General features: G+C 43.2%; 1 protein-coding gene across 8 annotated transcripts in view; it reads right to left on the bottom strand.

The window, feature by feature from the left end:
- Sox102F (transcription factor Sox102F) overlaps positions 1 to 22,691 on the bottom strand; it is a 236,849-nt gene that overhangs the window by 132,024 nt on the left and 82,134 nt on the right. For 4 of the 8 annotated variants that reach the window (XM_069131588.1, XM_069131584.1, XM_069131590.1 and 1 more), the window contains exon 2: positions 12,753 to 12,847. Coding sequence is in view for 5 of the 8 variants with exons in the window: in XM_069131584.1 (XP_068987685.1) it covers positions 12,753 to 12,847 (95 nt within the window). In the remaining 3 variants the exon portion in view is untranslated. Of the gene's footprint in view, positions 1 to 10,478; positions 10,588 to 10,843; positions 10,895 to 12,752; positions 12,848 to 22,691 lie in introns of those variants that run through there. The other 4 variants (XM_069131592.1, XM_069131582.1, XM_069131583.1 and 1 more) reach the window with 2 other exon arrangements.

Below are 22,691 nucleotides of genomic sequence, written 5' to 3' on the forward strand. Positions count from 1 at the left end.
TGTAACCTTTGATTGTTTATGGGTTTAGTCATGACATACATAACACACACTATAAGCGTTAAGTCGTCGAAGTTATGCGCTATAATGAGTAAATAGAGACGGTGTTATCGATGTCATCAGATTGATCTTAATTGAACGGGGAACAGACAGTGAACTAATTCTTTTTGTTTATAATTTTTTGGATAGTATATAGGTATTTATTTGAAGAAATGATATACTATATCATATGATATTATTGGCATTACGAATAGTTAATTTATTACGACAAATTAAAAGAACGAACGGTACTTCCTTCCATTGTACATTTGATTGTTCGTTTCGTAAATAATATTTTGAAAAAGAAGAAATTAAAGATAAGAGAAGAAACAATTTACTTTTTAAATAAAAAGTAGAACCAAATTCGTTTTTATTGGCCAGTAACTTTACTTAAAAAACCCCGCAGTTAGTTCATAAAACATAATCCACACCCTGAAATACTTCACAGGCCAACAAATCTCCACGCACGGCGATCAACTTTGATTAAACGCTTACCAATTCTCAACCTACCCACAAATTCTCGTTAAAATTAACGTAATAAACCCGCTTTACACACACACACAATTTTCTGCCAGAGAACCATAAAATCCCATACTTTAATTATCAAAGTTTTATCGGACTCTGCGTGCGCAGACTGCACGAACTAGCAGAAAAATCTAATCGCGTTTTAATCGAAACCAAAATGGAAAAAACTTACATAAATCGAGGATGCATTATACGTCTAATTAAGACACGATAGCTAGCCGCCAGATTATCTCGTTCAGCAATTTTAACCGCTCAGTTAGTTAACCATATACGCTAAAGGTATAATCACGAAGGTTAAACTACAGGGTGATACAAAAATAATTGCAAATCGGATTTCAAAGTTTTATGGGAAAGACTGTGTAAAAAAAGAAAAAAATACAAATACAAGCCAAATCCTCCATAAAATTTTTCTAATACAAATCTTTTTGAGCATCAAGACATAAAATTATACGAATGTTATCGTCATGCATTATTTTAACATCAATGGATCAGACTTATTTGCTGTTAACTGCGTAATGAGCGAAGAAAGTTATTAATTAGAGAAAGTTATAAAGACGAATAAAATTTTCTACTTTTTTTTCATTTTATTTAAAGCTTGAACACACTACGTTTTCGTGACTAGCGGGGCACAGATACATTCTACTTGCATCGACTATATGTGACAATACCTAGTCGATCTGTCCGAATCTCCTCAGATACACATTCTACTTAACTATGCGAATCGTGTTTCACTTATCAAATCGCACTGTCTTATGTAAGATAATTATGATTAACGATACTTCTTTACTTCTTTATGCAACTATTTTCGCTATTCTTGTACATTTCTTTACATTACATTTTTTACATTCTTGTACATATTTTTGCTTCTTACAAGAGTTAGCTTAAGCAAAGCAAACATAATGAAATGAATATGTTCCTTCCCATTTAAACAGAAACTAGCTAAAAAATGTAACAGATAGATACAACTATGTGCAAGAAGAATTTATCTTGCTGCTTTCATTCCCTTATTAATGCTCATTCGCAGTTGCGAAGCGGATTCGCGTATAACATGCGTGCACAAAACAGTCGCGATCTCTTAACGCGTCAGGTGAAACACGTCCGGATGGCCGGTTATCGTGGCAGTGAGCCGTTGCGCGATATTTCGAGATTTTTTAATTCCTCAAAGACGCGAGGCGCGGACGAAACGAGGCGGCCGCGCGTGTCTGCGCGCATCCCGCTGGTCTTAAATTTATACGCCGCCACGAAGAAGCTTCCAATTACACGCGAATTTATGTAGACCGGCCGAGTCATTAAGATCGCGAATTACGCACGATCCCGAACTCCTCCCCGCCGCCGGATTACGCGCGGCTTTCTCGCGCGCTTCGACCCGCCGAGATTTTCCGTGAGGTTGAGCGTGTCGTCGACTTCGCGACTTCGCCACCGGATCTTTGCGGTTCGACTGAGCGATAAACTTAATTGGATGTGTGTAATTAATTTGCAAGATCACGTATAATAAAGGTACATGCATCTGTTTTAATCATTTCGATGAATAAACGTTGAGTCGGTAGAGTTATGGTTTTGAACAGATACACTGGCTAACGAAGGAAATAATTCCTGCTACTAACTAGAATCTTAGGAAGGATATACAGAAGGCACAATACATTATTCTTCCAACTACCAATTTACCTAAATTATACCTAAGCGGAACAGGCATTTAATCACTTCAACTCGCGTATTACGACAAAGGAAAAAATTTATGATGCAACCCAAGCTGCGCGCCATCACCTTTATATTCTTTCATAGTCGTTCCGAAATTACTCGACAATGATCACCTTTTCCAACCTGACTACCAGCGATCTGCGTTTAAAACTTCTATCTTCATTATCACCTACACGATCATCATAACCCGGCCAATAAAAACCACCATATATAAACTTCTTTGCCGCGTTCTCGAAACGTCTCGCATTCGTTACAAATTATCACTGCGCAATAACGATCATCGTTCTCAACCAGAGGCCTTTGTCGTCTGGTCTCGACTTCGTGAACCGTATCGATGGAGGAATAAGCGAATGAAAAACCACGAGCAACGACAACCGCTGCTAACCGGTCGAACGTTGCCACTGCTAGTTCTCGTCCGTTTTAATTGATTCACGTGTTTCGGGGGAATCACCATTAGTGGCTGTCAAACTTTATTCCTGGACAATCTTTATAATTCGCCTTATCGACGGGAAAAGGGAGCGCTGCCCCGTTCGCAATCGTAACCATTCCATTAGCACGCTAACAAAATAAACAGAGCGAGGCAAACCGGTAAATTGTACCTCTGCTTCGATCGTCCAAAGTGCTTCGTACTCGGAGTGCACGTTTCGCTCTCGTCAAGTACTCGCTGCTCTTTCCTACCATCCTCCCCCTCTCCCACCCATTCTCTCTCTCTCTTCTTCGCTCTTCTTCGTTCCGTTTCACAGTCTTCCTTTCCTTTTCTTTCCCTTTCGCTGTTCCCTCCTTTTTATTCCGCACCGGAGAAGCAGTGCCATCAGAGAGAACTGCGAGAGCAGTATCGAGAGGGAGGTCGGCGACGCGGAGGGGAGGGAGGATGACAGGTTGCCTGTGTCCTACCCGAGGGAGCAGCAATTTATAAATAATTGAGCCGAGTCCGGTAAAAAATGAATTACGCGTCCCTGTACAATATGAGGAGTTGCTTTACAGTAAAACGAGCAGGGGACCCGCGAGACCCGTGGCTCCACCATGTACCCGGTGAACAGGGAACGTGAAGCAAAGATAGAGACAGAGAAGAAGGTGTCGATGGAAAGATAGAGACATAGACAGGAGAGATAAAGAAAGAGGAAGTAACATAAGACGCATCAATTTTGCAATTGGAGAATTTTATGTTCGCGCGGCCGCCATATATTATGGACGAGGAGCCACCGGGTTTCTCGCAACATCCTGTTTCGATCAGCTGCCCACGTAGTGCCGCGATGCCACTGCCCTTTCGATCACTGATTTTCCTAATCCAATTTCCCTCGGTTTGTTCCGCGTGTAAATGTTTCCCGGTTGTTGTGGCTTAGATTCGAGGATAATTACGGCGTAGTTAACGTGTAGTAATTTAATCTTGAATTAATCGATGATTGTAAGGGTTGCTAACAAATAATGGTAGAAGCAATAAAGTAGTTCGCAGATTTTGTATTTCTTGCAAAGGTCAAAAGCTTTTTATACCTCCGTACACAACCCAAGTGCACGCTGCCAAATGCACTTTCAAGTGCAAGAGTTTCGAGAATCACGATCCGCCACCGATTTTCCCCCGTCGCGGATAATGAAGTCGTAAGGAGTCAAGACCGACGTAACCGAGCGAGCCGATCGAGTTTGTTGGAACAAAAAGGACCGAGGGAACAAGAGTTTCTTCCTTTCAGCGGCGCAATGACTTTAGAAAGTGGCATTTCGCATTCACCGATGAACCGGTTTATCATAATTGGCCAGGCAGACCGATACGCCCGAGTCATTACGTCGGACATTTTTGCAACGCTGCTGCAACTCGTTTGACACTGCGCCAAACAGTAGCTACAATTGAAAAACAAATTATCTAACGAGTAACGTGCATTCTGCCATGCTAACGATTATCAACAAGAAAAGAGGACGAGGAAAGAACAAAAAGCAAGAATAAAATTCCTAAGCTCTGCGGAAAAATTCGAATCGACGAACGAACAAGCGAAAAGGAAGAGAAACAGAAAAATGGAAAGGAAATCGCGGAGGTGGCGTTCTTGGAAATTAAGAAAACAAATATTGTGGAAGCGAGGACGGATAAAAGGGAGAGTAATACGACGCACTTCAGAAGATAAAGTCGGTAATGCTTTTGGCTTTCACGCAAACATCATTTTAATCCCCGTTTCGGTGAAGGTAGCAGGGAGTAGGCAGAGAAGATGGAGAGGTCGTGAACAGGGCGACCGTCGCGTCGACGTGTTTAAGCCAGACGAAGATAGAGATCGGAGCGAAACGAAGGGACATAGAAAGGGGGTGGAACACGGGACAGGGCAACGGAGATCGACGCACAGGGGTGGCTCGAGTTGAACCGAAGCGAGTAATCAGGGAGACATTATTTTCCCTTTGAGACCCGCCGTATTTTAATACGAAGGAAAACGTATAATCCGCTTGTACAATTTCGAGCCACTGAATTTGCCTGTCTGTCCGTCTCCCAGCCATGTCTTCTCTGTTTCTTGCTCTGTTCCTCGAATCGGTCGCGTTCGCGATTGCCGTGTTCTCCTCTGTCTCCTTGCATTTCGATGGAAATCGAAGGGTGGCGATATCTTTCTATGGTCCCGCTTTCGAATTCCTCCGAGCAATATCCGCGAAACAAAAGGGTGGCGGCCAACGGAACGATTTAAGAATGAACAGTAAAACGATTTCGCGATCCTTAAGAGGATTCCTCTTTTCTCCGGCTGTTTCTCGTTCTTTCGATCGGAGTACGCGCGAGGACCGGTTTGATGTCCGGCGAAATTCGCTAATGACGCAATTATATCGCTTTCGCGGGAACATTGAACCGTCCTAATTCGCCGCTCGCGGAACCGTTAAAGAATTCTGTCTCCGCTACGAATTCTTATTTTACGTCGTCCCATTATACGCTTCGAGCAAAAACCGACAAAATAAAAGACGAATAAAAGAAATGCTTATAATACCGGTGTCAAGTGCGTGTACGCGTATCCATGTGTGTATACGTATTTGCGTTGGTTAGTGTTCGTGCGCCTATAGTGTCCCCTCGTTCTTTCTCTCCCTGGGTTCGCTCATCGTCCAGAGAATAACATTCGCACTTTACGATTATGCCTGCCTACTTTTTTTGTCAAACAGCCTGGCTGCTCGGTGTCAACGACAGATTCACGATCGGCTCTCGACTCGCACACGGCCGCGAGCCTACCGGGGAGCAGCATTCAACGACCGGCGAGTTCCACATAAATCGAGATCCTTGAATTAAATAGGCAAGCTTTTAGCATCCATAGAATCCCGCCGTTTTAATCCTCGAAACCGAGCCTCTCTAGGTAATCCGTGATTATTTGACGAAGCCAGCATTGACTGTTGGTGCCACAACGCGCGCATGTGCACGCTTGGATGAATAAATTATTGTTTATTGTGCTTCCTGACATACGTGATTTATGCGATTGCGCATTCTGATTAAATTTTAGAGCTGAAGGATTTGTTTACAATTTTTGGATTTATGATCTGTTCAAATGAGTGTTTCGAGGTAAAAATAGGAATGCGAATAATGGAATGATATACGCTACAAATAGAAAGTTTGGAAATAATAGGAACTTCAAAGTAGGTTCTTGAACAGTCATAACTACTTGAATTTACTTGAATTTCGTTTGATATAATTCACAATAGCTACGTTACAGTTTTCCTGCTTAAGGAAACAGCGTTTCCATTGTCGTATAACTCATTTTTTAATTGGCGATAAATCATCATTAAACCCACGATTAATTACCAATATCGTATAAATTACCGTGTTATTGAATTAATTCTATTGCGCTTATAATAATTCCAGCAAACGTCTTGTAATGTGAAATTTTGATTTTAAAAGCAAGCGATTTGGGATGTCATTTATAACAAATAGTATTCGATTTCCCCTGCTTTTCAATAATTACATGTATCACATCTCCCAAGATAGTCTTTTTTATATGACATGTTAATGGTCGTCACATAAAGAAACGTTTTCAGAATCTATCGACAAAAATCAATGGACAAATGAATCTGTTTTAACACAATAGCTATAGAACATCTACAGATTGTTAAAGAAAATACGATAAAATGATAAATATTCATAAATTGCAGTAATTTCTTTGCATTTGCCATTTTATTATGACTCTTGTTACGCAATTCGCCTGAAACATAATGCAAATATAATGCTGGTTTGCAAAGTATACACGCATTATCAGAAGAGAATTTACAAATCTATTAACAAACACTTATATTTACATTTTCGCTAGCTATACTGACGTTGTATTTCTATTGTACAGGGTAGTCCACGCAACTTATAACGAGCTTTTCCTCTTTTCTCAACAGTGTTAGGAAAAAATGATGAAAAGGACCACGAGGAGTGCAACAAAGTATATATACATTTAACAGTTGCATTATTTGTTCCCGATGGAAAATATTTAAAGTAATAAGATAATATCAAGATATATTTGAACTAATATCCCAAATAATATAATTTGAAGACTTCTTTATACACTTACAATTTTGAACTCCACTGAAAGAAAGTAGCAGAGCACTCATTTTCACATTTGTACAGCAAATGCAAAAATTTCCCAAGAATTTCTCACAAAAACATCGCACCAAAAATTACACCCATATCTCACACTGCACTTGCCACGGTGAAACATTGATAAACGAACATCTGTACGCTTCAACGTCACGCATACCAAGGCATATACACGAATCAACTCTCAATAAGATATTCAACCACAATGGGCTACGAGGAACCAAAGGAATTTCGTGGCGAAGCATGAGCGCGCCGCCAGCGGCGTTTCCCCTGCGTCAAAAGTGTCAAGAAAAATAGAATCATCCAAAAATAACCCTTCGAAACGATATTTTCAACGAAAGATGAAATACGTGGCTACATCGACCAAGTATAATAGCAGAAGCCAGCTTCTCTGTTCTTTCTTTCTCTCTCGATCCTCGTATTTTATCCGATATTTTTGAAATACCGTTCGCGACGACCGTACGGTGACCGGATGTCGTAATGACGTACCGACAAAAGCGCGCTCCCTTTCTCTCCCGTTCCTTTCTTCTTCGTCCACGTTTCTTTCTCGATCCTCAATTTTCTCGATGCCGCCGCGCATCGAGAGAGTTCGTCGCTCGCGCTTTATTTATGACTGCATTCCGCGCGCGGATTCCGTTACGGGATCCCCTGATTAGCGATGGGATCAAGTGTATCGCAAGTACCTTCGAATTTTAGTAGGATATTTGAAACATTTCGCGAGTGCTTCGAAAAGAAATACGTAAATAAACAAGTTGTACTTGTAAATAGATTCAAACGTTTGATTAAGTGAAATTCCTAATTGTATTTCTAATAATTCAAGTAGAATTTTAATTAGAATTGCTATATCATTCAAATATTATATATAGCCATATAACTTTCAAATTTCCATCGGCTGCCAAAATTAAAGTTGAACGCGAAATTCATTGTTTCTAAAGAAGTTGATTTTCAAAGGTTAACTTCGTATCAAACTTACGATATTACAATGACTGGGGTAAATTCGAAATTACCCTATCATTCCTCAAAAAACCATAAAACAGAGAGCAAAGTGTTAAACAGAGGATTACGCACCTGTTCCCCTTTCCCAATGCGAAAGAGCCGTAATATTCAAAGAGATCCGCGAATCGAAAAGAATTACGAGTGGCGGGCGCGGTAAAAAATAACCAAAGGCTTTTGTCACAATTTTCACGGCGTCGTCGGATCCCCGACGCCAATTCCTCGCCATTTGCTCCGAATTTAACTCCTCGTCTCTTCAACCTACTCTTTCGCTCATTGCCTGGCGTGATTCCTTCTAAAGAAATCGATGGAACGCGGCTCGGGCAACGGGAACCAGTAACCGGTCGCGGAACATCGTTCGATTGTTTGCGCAAAGATAAGATTAAGGGTACGAACTTTTCCCACCGTCGAAAATCGCTAAACCGTTCCACGTTCTCGCGGCGCGTTTTATCGCTAACGATACGCGGTTTATTGACAGGCGAGCGCGAAGGCGAGGATCGCAGCTTATCCGCGCGTTATTTGCTCGCGCTGTCCCGTTGGTAGCGTAACGTGTCAATATCTTTACGAATACAACGACGTTCGATTCGAAACGATAGCCCCGTGCAAACTGTTCCTTCGCTTTGCGTTACATCACCATTCCTCCACTTCCGGTAGGTGGGGCAGCATACGATCGAATTGAAAGGATAAACAGTGTAGCTTCTTGTTTCTCTTCGGTAACACATCGTACAATATTCTTCGAAGCAAACAAAGTAGAGGCGCTAATAGAGTCACGAGTTTGACGATAGTTTTTCTCGGTTTTTGGAAATCGTCGATTACGTGTGTCAGGGATGCGTTCGCGGATTTCTTCATGGCCACGCTATCTGCTTTTAGATAATACTCGTTCTTTACGTTTCGATCGTGGAAAGAGACGTGCGATTTCAATAGGACTCCTCTTTGGAAATAGTGATGTAATGTTTAGATTCTTCTTTTTTTTTTTTTGATCCCGATCGGTCGATATCGATTGTGGAGGGAAATGCCGAGGCGCGATGAGTTGTATGTGCGTGTAATTGGATCTTGGAATTTGAAGGTGGTTGTACAATTATCTCGCAGATGTTTGCTTTCATTTTGCGGACACATAATCCACCGGTGAAATTTGCGGAGATTAGGAGCTCGGGTAAATATTGGGAACTTGTCATGGAATCGAAGGACGTTCGGTCAAATTGTAATGTCGAGTCTTTTTGTGGTGAAAGTTTAATACAGTTTGTGTACATGAGTTTTTTTCAAACAGTTATAGATGTCTGAAAGATTCCAATGCCTCTTTAATAATTGTTATTCTTTAAATAATCGTGCAATGAAATCGTTTCTTAAGAGTGATTTAAATTAATTATGTAATACAATTGAAAACAACACAAATGCAATAAGGCGTAACAAAAGACAACAAACATCAAACAAGCTCGGACAAGAGAACAAGAAAGACGAAGTCAATGAAACACGAATAACACCACTACATATTAAAATAAAGGAAGCATAAACAAATTGCAAAAATCAAAGAAACGTACCAAGAATCGAGTATCGAGAAATTCTATTAAAGTAGAAGAACGCAGTTTAACATTGAACGAGGGAACAAAATCACATTATTCGCAGCCACGCTTCAGACAGACACGAGTCACCGGTTCGGAGAACGCGTAAATCGTGGCCGTAGCTGAGATAATTCTCCCCTAACGGGCGAATCTTGCGGGCTTCGCGAACAGGCGTAATTCGATTCCCTTTACGCAATTTTGTCGAATCGTGGTTTCGCATTCGCGAAGCTCGCGACGCAACGGGTGTTCCGCGCGAGAGGGCGATCGGTCCACTAACCAAGACTCGACGCAGACAAACAAGACAACACTGTTACGATTTCACAGCGTAGACGCTGGACGATTCATCGAATCTATATTTTCTACGACAATACGCGTTTTATCATTAGCAATATGAATCATGACGATGTCGCATCGCGTCTAGAACTGATTATCTATTAAACGCGCTAGCAAATGATAATAAACATTTGTTGAGTATTTGCGCTACGCATATGTAGTTGGAGAAAGCGAAAGTGATCGCAGACATTCGTCGCTGATTCAACTAATAAAAAAAATTGATCGAACGTGTACGAAATAAATGAAGAATAAATTTTCTTTGGTATAGCAATATTACTCTAAACGTTCCCAAACGCCCACAATCCTTCGCAATTTTTTTTATTCGTTTACACATCGCGTCTTCACCGAAGCTAATTTATATTAGAGAACATTCGCGAATATTTCGCACGACTAATAAATGGAGCTCAGACGTAAGATCGATTTTAGATCGACGAAAATCCACTCGATTCGAGCCAGGCATTCGAAATCTTTCTGGAATCAGAGACCGAGATCGGCTAACTTCGTACGATCTCGAAGCGCTTGTAAATTGATCGCGGCTCGCGTCCCGACTGAAAGCGATCTGCTCGTTAAGTACCGCAGCAGCCTCCTCGGAGAGACGAGGCTGGAAAGCAATCCGGCGTGGATCGAGATCGAGATCGAGAAAATAACGATAAAACGTGACGCGGTCGCAATTAATGGCGGAAAAGGTATCCGAGAGCTACGGCCGCGATCCAGAGCCCTCTTCGCCGCGATCGACGACGTCTCCACTGAACGTTTGCGACACGATGCAACACGCTCAGACATCGATTCGAGCGATCGAACGGACTACGTACCCGATGAGATCCATACGGACGATGCGTTCGCCGATCGGCGAAAGGTGCGCAGCAAGCGTTCTCTTTAACTTCTATGCGTCTTCTTTGGTGTACACATAGAATACGCAAACACGAATGCACTCGTACACGCGTATGGTATGTATCGTCACGTGAATGCGTGTTTCTTGTTTATAAAGTACACGTAAAACACAAGATCTTGAAACGGATAAAGACTGCGTTCATTAATACGTATATTGTTGCAATTGTAACTACGATGATAACAGAAAGATAGCGAGTGATTTTTCGCTGTAATCGACGAATCAGGTCCACTTTTCGCGGTGTCACCCCGTATATCGCATGGGAAAATAAATCTTGTGGACACTCACCGGGAGGGAGACTGGACACTGGACGCTGTCACCGGACACGGGTTGCAGCGACTGCAACAGATCGCGTGCGTGAAAGAGAGGACGGCTATCAATGGCTGCATTATACAATACCAGTGAACTGGTGTACACGGAATATGGTGTGCGTGCGCGTGCGTGTGAGAGCGCAGTACGCTGCGCGCGTACGCGACGACGGCGCGAGTATGTAAACGTAGACGCGCGAACTGGGTCCACCGAACCAACCACCGAACGAAACAAACGAAAGGAACGAAGCAAGTACTGTCAGGTATTCCCGCGAAGAGGATCTGTCTCGTGCGTAGAAGCCGTGTACGCTGTACTGTCCCATACGCTTGGGAGTACAGCGAGCGCGCCAACGAAAACGTCGAGACGACGAAACGAGACGAGAGGTGCATGCCTGTGCTCCACCCTGTTTCTCGGGTTTACTTTTCGACGAGCATTTTGCCGATTAGATATCGACTCTTTTGCAAACACACTGCGCTGCACTGTGGGATTATTCTAAAAGTAGGATTTCCTATAAGCGTTAAACGTACATACATACGCATCTACATATATAGACATTTTCAGTTGGACACAGTGTTACACACAGAAATGACATATCGGTACAAGATGTTTGTATAGTAGAACTTTATTTATAAGAATCTCTAGAGAGAGTTTAAAATAATTTCTATAATTGTCGCAGTTCGTATAATAGGAGAATATAATAAGATTCGTTCACATAATAGAAGCTCGCGTTCAGATAAGTAGTTTCAAAGGGTAGCAGTTAGACGTTAAGTAAGATTTCGTTCCAGTAAATGAAATTCATACAAACGAAATTGTACTGTGCTACGACGTATCAAAGAAGCACATTTCTAAACGATCTTCGACTGTCACGTTCACATCAATATGTATTCTACGTTTATAGAAAATCTCACTCGAACGTCTCCTCGTTCCTTGTCGTCATCTTCAGCGGTCTCCTTTCATTCTCTGTATTATTTTTAACCGACTTTACAGTGATCTTTGTCGCTCAGGTTGCTCGTGGTACTCGCGAGAGAATTCTTTCTGTATCTATCCTGCTCTCTTTCATTTCCACCTGATTCCACTGGTCGCTCTCCGTCTACGTTTTTACCTTTCCTTCTGTCCCCTTGTCTCGATCCCTGTCCTCTCCCCCCTCCCGGCGTCGTTCCGCCGCTCGACCGGACTGACCTGTTCACGTGTGCACCACAGCCGCAATAACTATATCCAGCCGCGCTTTTTTGTCAGCCCGTTCTTACGTACGCTCGGAAATGAATTGAGTTATTGTAAAATCGTGTCCGGCCGGCTGTAATTGTCCGCGCGTGCCCCGCCATGTTCGTACGCGGCCGCAAGCGACCTCGTCCATTTTTCACAGCGGTTCACCTTTTGCCAATGTAGACATAGAGCGAGCATATCAAGTGGAAAAATCACCACATAGTTCGCCATCCGAACTTCCGCTTAAAATGGATTTGTAATATGAATCGTTACGAATAGGATCGAGCTAGATCAAACGCGTGATGCCGTTCCGCGTTGTCGCGGAAACGCGACCTCGACTCGAGAAATAGTACAAGCATAAGATAAAAAATGGAAATAAAAATATGTAAAATCTCGATTTGTCAGAATAGGCGGAGCTATCCACTCGAATATTTAATTATGGATTTTGTAAAAGAACGAATGATTTAACGGAGGATTCTTTGGTGGATAGCTCCGATCGAAGGGAATTTTTTCACTCCAAGTTACAAAGAATCCTGATTCATTCGGTTTATCGCGATACGACGGCATTTACACGGATCGAGGGACGCGTTCGCGCCTTTTCAAGGTGAATAGAGAGCTCGGCGCCTCGACGCAGGCCCATCCTGAATGAACAAGCGCAATAAGCAGGTGCTGGTGCTCGACTCACCGGCTTCGAATCTCCTTCCAGCTGATCGGCTTTATGGCCGTGACGACCCCATCCACCGTCGAACAATTACGGCGAACATCAGGAAGCACACCGTTCTGCGGGCAGAAGAAAATCGTTTTATTAGTAATTCGTGATAGACGGTTTAACGTTATGGTTGGACGGAACGATTCGTGAATTTGTAAAGAAGAATCTAGGTGTGTACCTATACAATGTGTTTCTATACGCGTTGTTGAATGTCTTGAACACGAAGAACAGAATATGAAAAGAAAGCTTGTCACATTATGTTACGAAAAGAAATATAATTCACGGGTTAAATAGTGTTTAAACACAGAAATAATTTAGTAAATTCCAAAATTTGATTTCAGTTTGCTTTGTCATTTATTCATTCTTCCCTATTTCTAATCATTTTACGAATATAGTTTGTTTCAGTGAGTCACTGTGTATAATATCAAGTAATAGATACGCAGGTTTATCGCTCGAAACTGATTGTTATAATTGTTGCAAAATTAAGATGTTTTTCGTAGGCTGTAGACTATATATACACCTTCTTGCTATGATATCTTGGAAGCTGATAAGGGTTATCAAAGCGAGTACATATTTTGCGGTGGATCAGACATGTTTGAGTAGAAACGGGATTTAGCTTGGCGTAAATCGTAGTACGCTCATTCATAGTTGTTTTTAATCAAGTATCGTTACGTAAAGAAGTATTAACGCCATATTAGTACAGATAGTTTTATAAATAGATTAAGATCATAACCATCCCTTTCACTTTCATAAATAAGTATTTAGAACAAAATTTGTCTTCTCTCTTACTTCGTACGATACGACGAAAATTGTAAGGAAACATCCATCAAATTTCTATAGCGTATCAACATCACTAACACTTCTACTACATCAAACGTATCTCACACTTAACCGCTCTAAAAAGTTCGAATCCAAAAGAATCCACTCCCTGCAAACTTACTTGGTAAAAAACGAAAGAAACAAACCTCGCCAAACGTTTCACAAATTAAAGGTTCCAAGCCTCGCCATCGTCTCCAATAAAAAGAAAAGAAACCGTTACTAACGTGTCCCCGTAGGACTCCATTATCCAACCTTCCGATAATTGATAACGCAGCGACACAGCGACGAACGCGTAGGATTTGCATGGAGGTCGGTGGAGTCTTGGCCCGCGGTCGCGACCGACAGATACGAAGGATCCTGTGCGAAGACAAAGGACGATGATTCAGAGGTAGTAGGAGAGAAGTACCTGGTAGATGACACGAGATTCCACCGAAGGTGGGCACTACGTCACTGTCTTTTTCTTCTGCTCGTCCTGTGCTGGTCTGGAGCGCGCGCGCGACCGACTATCGGACGCCGCGAGGTGGTTTTCGACTCGAAATCTCGGCATTCCTCCCGCCGCGAGGAATCCAACGATGTTAAATGAACCGTCCCGAGGAAATATAATGTCCGCTAAACATTCTTCTCCGTTTCCGTAATTTACGGCCGACCGAAATCTCCCGAATCGCTCGACGAGACTGATCGCCCCGACGAAAGTGCCCGCTGACGAGAATGGGAACTCGATGCCCCGACAGCAGGTGCTTCTCTCTAACTTGTGTCACACTGCCGGGGGATTCCTTCTTTTCTTCCCTCTTTTGTTAAGAAACGAACTAGGCGGGATGAAACGGATGGTAATGGGTGAATGCTGATTCTTTGTCGAGATGCGGACGAGGTTGTTTTTTGGGGAGAGACTTTTTGAAAAAACAGCCGAAGGAGATGCAGAAAGTATTTATATACGCTGTTCATTTCTTTTGGTATTTAAATACACTGGTTAGAGAGAGAGAGAGAGAGAGAGAGAGAGAGAGAGAGAGACAAGGCTACTTCTGATAGTGTAAATATATCTACTCCGAATCTGACTACCCGCAATCGCTGTAAGAAATAGAAATTTAATTGTATTTAATTGTATGCTAACAAGATATTTGATTCGAGTTTTAGTTAAGTCTAGAAGGTAGTAGGACAAGAGAGAGATATCGAATACAAAATGCTGATTGATTTCATTAATTTCTATGAGTGATTCTGAAATAGTACTTCGTGAGTAAAATTTAATTGAAACAATCGGCCAAGAAATTCGTTCATCACTGAAACGCTCCATATCTTGCAAGATTCACCGTACATCGAATTTCACGGAAACTTTCCAATGAAATACGAGGCGCATTAACCACGTCCCGACTACGACGTTCCTAACTGAGCGTTCCCATGTTTCCGTGCGACCACTACGACGATCTGGCAGTGGTGATTCGCTCTATTAAAAGAGCGACCGATCAATTCGCAGTCGAGACGACCGGGGTACCTGTGGCACGTGGGCGTTCCTGGCTAGCAGGGAGCCGTAAAGTCGTTAAGTAGCCACTTCGGACTTGGAAATAAGGAGATGATGGATCATTAGCCTTGGGGATCCTTCTGTAACTTCTGCCTAGTCAGCGAGCACCGCATACCTGCGATTTGTAGAAAAACAAACAGCCCAAGTGGCGGAGCATTGGTCTCGCGTTAAAAGGCCTGTTTTACTATCGAAAATGCTTGTACGTTTTGCACGATACATAGTTTGTAACGTATAATCGTCTATTAAATTTGAGCTTGTTCCGTCAAATAAATTCCAGTGTTCATATCTTTTAAGCTACAACAGTACGACGCTCTATCATATACCTTAGGATACAAATATGAATGATATGCATATGCATGTAGTCGATTTATGCTCGTTATTTAAGATGCCTGTCACTTTAATTTAGATCTGACGTTGTTCGTATTAAATACTACTACGAATTACGTATATTTATTAATACACTACATTTCCCTTCCTTATGTTTGAACTCGAACTCGCCAGTATTTCAGCTCACGATTAAGACATCCGATTAAAGCGCGTCGATGCAACACAACCTGCAACAGGAACATCGCATCGGACCGCGGACAATTCTCGTTGCATCTTCGGAATGCAGTCAGTACAACTACGTTAATAGGGCAGTCGATATATCGATGATCATAGAAGCGCGACACCTGGTGGCAGTACGAGGCGGTCATAAAAGCGCTAAATGGCCACTTTCGACCGGCGAAGAAAGTGATGTTGGAACATTAGCTCCGTTCGAGGTAACAGAGAAAGGGGGATAGGGTTCGGGAGCGAGCCGTATACCGCGGCCGAACAGAAAAATACGTAAACTCGGCTTGTATTACGCGCAAATCGTCGGACATGGGAGTCGGTGGCGCTGGGTCGCCGACAGAAGCTCACGGCGGTAATGGTAGTTGGAGGCACGATTGCGAATGCACCGACGATAATGCACCGCCTTCTCGTTTCTTCTTCTCCGCGTATTGCTCGAGAACCGTACGGCGAATCTTATTTCCTGATAAATGTAACGTTCGCGCCATTACCAGCAGGAAGAATCATATTTTCTGAGCATATTTCACGGAGGCCGCGGCTTTTTTGGTGCACAGCAATCGCGCGTTTATTGGCCGTCCAGCGCGGTGCAACAAGAAGGAAGTTGTAATTCCCGGATAACGCCTAGCGTAATGGCGCATCAAAATCAGACGGCTACCTCTTTCTTTCTCTTCTTTTCATCATCCACACCACGCGAAAGGAACGTTCTTTGCCATTTAGGTCTTCCAGAAACACCGGGTCACCTCGAGTTTTCGCTATTGCATTAATATGCTAATAACGCGTGGGTGTCCTTAAGAAATAAGGAAGCGTGCGACCAGCAACCTACCCAGCCATTTTTGGATCTGGTCAAACGTAATAGACCAGTGTTTCGTTGTTTCTTGTTCCTTCTCGATGGAGTCGCAGGAAATTTCTAGCCTCGTGTCTCGCGAACATTTTTCCTCCTCCCTTGTTTTCTCTTTGCTTTTCGTCAGCAACAAACGTTATCAGTCGAAACGGTCGTTACCGGTGTCCAGATGGCCGGGATAACGCAACCGCGAACGCTTAGACAAAGCGCCATTATTTACGGGCAAACAGATTGGCTCGCTAACCCAGGAATTTAGGTGTGCTCCGATTTCTAGACCGCGCGAAGAACACACACAGCAATTTATAGCATCATTGTTACTCCTATTGTAGTTCCTGAGCGTGGGCGAAACGCGCCGGTGACATTACACTTCGCGAAATCTTGCTATGAACAGTACCTTGCTGCGAACAGTACCTTCTAGTGGAACCATATGCATCACAGGTTGATGTCCCAGAAACAGCCTTGTTTCCAGTTTGAAACATTCGCCGAAGTCTTGTAACAAAGCTCCTCTAGTTGGCCTATCGTTCAGAATTTCATTGGATAAATTAAGAATGTTCGAGAGAGTCGATACGAAATATATGGATCGTATAAAATCGGATGTATCGTTTGTTTGAAAGAAATAGAAATGTGTGGACGTGAAAGGACATTGTATAGCTGTATATTGGAGAATAAATTTCAATCTAAAAGCAGGATGTTGGAGACACAATAAGTTCCTTGGCGCTCCTAGATAACACGGTAATAAAATTGTTGTGACTCTTGTACACAATGCAGATGTTTCATAGCGGAATCAGGGACGTGGATTCCCATTACTTGTACTACTTTTCCACGGAATCCTTCCATTTGTTTTCACTATAAACCTACCATAAAAGCAAATCGTCCTCGTCAATATCAAGAACCTCTTACTTCCAATAAGGTTCCATGAAATAAAAGCTCCGAATTCTCTTCACAAACTCGATCAAACCACCGAGTTTCGAAAACGACCGTCTGAACGAACGTTCACGAGAGGAGCGATCCATGCAATTGGTCCGCAGAACGAGCGGCACGCTGAGTGGCGCGGCGGCGGTAGCGGCGGCAGCAGACGAACAGCTGATTAAAGAATGTATTTGCTCGGGCTGAGAAAAGGAGTAGCGGTTCGAAGATTCAGGAACAATCGGTCGGGAGGAAGCGAATCGGGACCGGAGCGAGGCAGGCGATCGGTCAGGTAGGAGCCCGGTAGGCGAGCTGTTTGCCGGTTGGAAGGCGAGTCCGAGCCGCTGGAAGGATGCTGGAGAGGCCGAGTGGTGGCGGCACGGCCGGTGTGGTCAGGTGGTTCGCAAGGACGCGGCAGGCCGTTCACCCGTTCACCCGTTCCACTCCCCTCCCCCTCCTTCCACTGATCCTGCTTCCCTCTGTCCTCTCTTTTTCTCGTCGGATCTCTCTTCCTCGCGTCCGAATCACGCGGCCCTCTTACCTCTTCCAAGCGACTTCGTTCGTCTCTCACAAGCTCTTGTGACTCTCTTCTGCTGGCTCTCCCTGGCTACCCCTTCCCTCTCCTTCACCTGTTTCTTCCACGCTTTCTCTCTCCTTCCGTTCTTCGTGTAGTGTTTCTCTCTTTGTTCATCCACATCCACAGTGTTTCATTGGGCGGCTGTCTCCCTGTCTTCTAGATCCGAGCACGGCACCAGCACCGACTTAACTAAGTAAGTTACACCGGTATTTGTACTTACTTTGCCTCGAATCGACGCGCTGCACTCGTGCTCGTGTTAACACGATAATTGGCCTGTTACGCCGCGCGGAAAAAGCGCGCTCGCATCTTTTTTCTGTCGATAACGCCTATGTCTCGGTCGTGGGACCGTAGAGTTTGGATAACCTCTTCTTAGTTGAGATACTTGCGATTTGCAAGCTTGTTTACAGGTTCTACCATGGCAAAGAGGAAGAGAATTGGAGCTTTGGAAATCAAGCGATCGATGGTCATTGAGATTTGAAAGCAAATATCGTTCCACAATAAATCTAAGTATTACATAAATAAATCCCAATAAAATAAAAATCCCGTTGGAACTATCACTAACTCCGTCACACCACAAACAGATACGATGCAAATGATCGAGGCACCTTCCCATTTCCACATCTAAATCCATCCCTACCCTACAAACAGCGAGTGACACAACTAACATTCTACGAAAGTAGATCAAAATCAAAGGGGGACACCGAAGAACCTTCCCCCATCAAGGAATCATGAACTGCTCGGTGTGATGAAACATTTCCTCTAGACAGTGATTGCTTTACGTGTCGCTAATAAATACTCTCTGTTTATGTGTCTCCTGACTGAATTCAGATATTTGCTATCAGAACTGGTTTCACATGGCAATTTCAGTCGGATCGTAAACGTCAGAAACGTTAACCGAAATCCACATCAATCGTCGAATAGGTGAACGATAACGACCCGCGAGACTTTTCGCACGATCTACGACTATTCGTTTGCATTAACGCTTCCTCAGCCTTCCCGCTGGCCTCTCAGCAATATATCGCGACTGGACGATCACCGTAATTCGCAGGCAATCCTTGCACGGGTCATATTTCAGGCCTCGGCAAAAGGCCGCGCGCGATGCCTTTTTTTCAGTGTTACGGTCCCTGATGAATATTATCCAAGCTACGGTACTCGTTCGACTAACCGTTTCTACGGTGGGGATTAGTGCCAATGATTCGGATGATTAGTTTATTGTCAATGATTGTGTACGTTGAAACTATCGAACGATCGATCGGTATTATTAGCGTCGGTGTTATTATTATATGTACCGTTAGGTATCGAATGTTGCTTTAGAGAGTTCACGTGTGAAACCGAGAAAGTGCTTTATTTAATAAAAATTATGAAATACAAAGTATGTATTTTATAATGAGAGAATCAAAGTATATTGCATCAATCGATGATAGAAGAGAATGATGTTAAATATGAAACGGTTAATATTTCGAAAGTTCTTAGAAAAGGCCTTTTTAGAAAAGTTGTATCCGCATGATTGATAATTTGAGAATTGAAATACTTGAAATACTTGCTACTTTATTATAGCGTCTCATTGATTGGTGGTTTCTTTCGGGTACATTTAGATGTATGGTACTTTTTATTCAGCATTATTCATCGAATCGTGTAGAAAATTTTTCTTCATGGATTATGAAAGAGTTTGTACATAAATAGAAAGGAATTCCAGTCAGCGATAGAAACAGATATTTCGACATAACACTTGGAAAATCCGTGTAAGATTCATGTTCACCGTCAACAAAAGAACGATCTTCATATGTTTCTCGTGACCACGGCTAAAGTTAGTCCTATACTACATCTGTGTTGTATTCACTGCCCTTTTGTTATTAAATGCCACTATTTGTTAATAACATATGATCTATACAAATCCTATAATAAAATCATTAACGAGCAAAAGTAATGAGCGTTCCTTGTAAAAGGTAATGACAGTCCTTGAATTTATCAATACACCATCTTTTCAGAAATATTTCCCACCATTATTAATTTTTTCAGATCTCCAATGCGAACATCCTTTTCATTAATAGGTCTTTATGGTACTGAGCTGTAGAACTTTTACATGCTATCGACCAATGATTCAAAGAAAAGCAAAGTACTCAAAAAACCATCCCTTCGTATGTACGTCCACAAATGATTTGCTAATCGCAAATACATAGTACCATTTAAAGAAATAAAATAATTCACCTGAAGATCTTGAAGATACCTCCCACTTCAGAAAGATGTACGTTCAGGATTTTCCACATTAACGAATAGTCCAAGAGTTACGTACGTAGATTATTGTGGATTATCGATAATGCTTCCATAAAACTTAAATACACGTAAACGGAGACGCAAACTCATCTTCGTCATCGTCGAGAACCACACTGGCGTTTCATCTTCTCAAATACAAAGCAGCAAATGCAAATATCAAGTAGCTATCGTTGGATCCCATCGTTCGGTGTCACGAAATCCAGCTTTCCAATTAGAAAGCGTTTTTCGTGGCGTTTCACGCGGGTATACACGGGTTCGTTGTGAACGAGCTAAGCCGGATACCGATCAAATTCCACGGTACAGTGAAATTCATCGTCGCTGAATGACGTCACGAGTGAAGTAACAGGAGGCCGGTTGTCCGCGTGAACGACCCCTCGTCTCCAAGCGGTGGCACCCGTCCACGAGAGGTGGAAAGAATCAGAGAAGGGGGACAGCCCTCCCGCGGGGAACTAATAACCGGGTTTCACGAGGCGTGTCCGGGTGCACGCGTGTCCGCGCGAAGAAAGCCGCGCGGGCCGGATTCCATGCGCCGAAAACGACGCTGTCCTCCGCACTACGCTGTTCAACTTCTACGGGGCGCACGTCGAAGCAGGTATCCGATAAACAGACGGCTGTTCCAACCGACTGTTATTAGCTTCTTTTCTCGGGGTAATGCGTGCCCTGTCAGTGGCAGTGAATAAGGAGAGCAGAACGAACGCGACCTCTTTGTCAGCTGGCAACAATAACCACGTTGACTTTTCTCTTCCCTGTCCTTCGTTTCTTCACCGTTCGCCCTTAATAGCCAAGCCAAACCTTCGTAATGTCACATCCTTGTCCTTCGACCGAGTTATTCCACGATTCTCGGTTCGTGACAAGGATAGACGACGTCGTGGCGCAAAGGGGTGGCCCAGGCGACGCTCCAAGTCGATTGAACAGAAATTGAATGATTGGGAGCGCGCGCCTCGAGGGCGCTTGATTGTTCATTCAAACAACAATCGTAATTGCGTTACAGGTCGGCCTGAGAGGGGAAAGGAGTAAGTGGAAGGGACCGGAACGAATGACTGGCATCGTGGGCGATGGGAACTGGCAGAGTCGAGTCGCGGCTTCCGTGCACGTTGGGGGTTGCTCGGACGAGTGGTCTACGCCAAGCACTCGGCCGCTCCTCGATGCCACTACTCGAGCGGTGCTACGCTAACGTTATTAGTGCCACGAGCGTCCTCGATCGAGCACGCTCTCGCCTTTCGAGCGAGCCGTGCTTATCGCGTGCCGCTATTTCCCGGCCGAATATGTTCCTATCGAGGCTTTGTTCGCGTCTCCAAGAATAGGTCCAACGGAGTCGATTGATTTCACACAGTACGACTCCGCTACAGGCTCTTGCTAGGGAGTCTGTTGTTTTTGCTTGTTGCTTGGATGAGAGGTGATTTTCGCGTTGATAGCAGAGTTTTTGTTGTAGATTTGTATGGTTGCTGCATTGTGTTGAATAATGTACTCGAAACGTTCGTTGTGAAATTTAGAAGAATTTCCTAATCTCTTCATGGGAGGAAGCTAACCACTGAAATATATGTGTATAATAATCCGTTATCTTGTGAGTTGGAATTAAAGACATTAGCATTCTTTCAAGTAACGTTTACTGGAATGACCTTAGGCGATTATCCGGTAACTTCGTGGTTCGTGTTTTGAAAATCTTTTTATTCTTTGCAAATCCCTGTAGGCTGTTCAATTTGTCACCATTAAAACTCTTTTGCGAAGATCGAGCTAAATTATAGCTCGACGATGTTGTATCCTGTGAATAGGTATAATTTAAACTATCACAAAAAGAAGATTGGATAAAACAAAGTTTCCAAATAGAGCTATCTATCGTTCGATCTTCCACTTAGTGGACGACTACCGTGACCAGTTAATCGAGTCACAGAATCGACTCTTCCTGCGCGAATTAAACATTTGTCACCATTTCCTCTTAAAATACCGTGTATCAAAAAAGAAATCGACGTTCGCCGATACATAATCAATTCGAGGAACCAGGACCATCCGTAGACAACTCGTAAGTTGTGGTCAAATATTTATCGGTAAAGTGGTAAAGTCTCGCGTCGAACAAAGATTCACACGTTGAATCGGCAGTGTCGAAAATCCCGTGACGTCCCCCGCGAATTAGCTATCACGAGGTCGTTTGCTAGAACACTTGTGACGCCGTAAATAGGTATGCTCAATTTGCAAGTTGCGGCTTCGTGTCTCGGCAAAACCGCGAGAGATCGTCGTGCTCATCACGTATACACACACAGAGCCCGACATAAAAAAGGTCTTCTCCTCTGTTCGTTTCCTTCACATGCAAGAGGGGAATAGAGGTGGCCAGTCACCGAGGAGCAAACTAACGATTTGCTTAGTTAATATTTGCTCAGCTATATGTTTTTTCGAGTCGCTTCCTAAATCGAGGTTGACGCATTGTTACCGTCTTCGTTG

This window comes from Bombus flavifrons, chromosome 2 (genome assembly GCF_040668555.2).
Source record: "Bombus flavifrons isolate JBK064 chromosome 2, iyBomFlav1_principal, whole genome shotgun sequence".
NCBI classification, from domain to species: Eukaryota; Metazoa; Arthropoda; class Insecta; order Hymenoptera; family Apidae; genus Bombus; species Bombus flavifrons.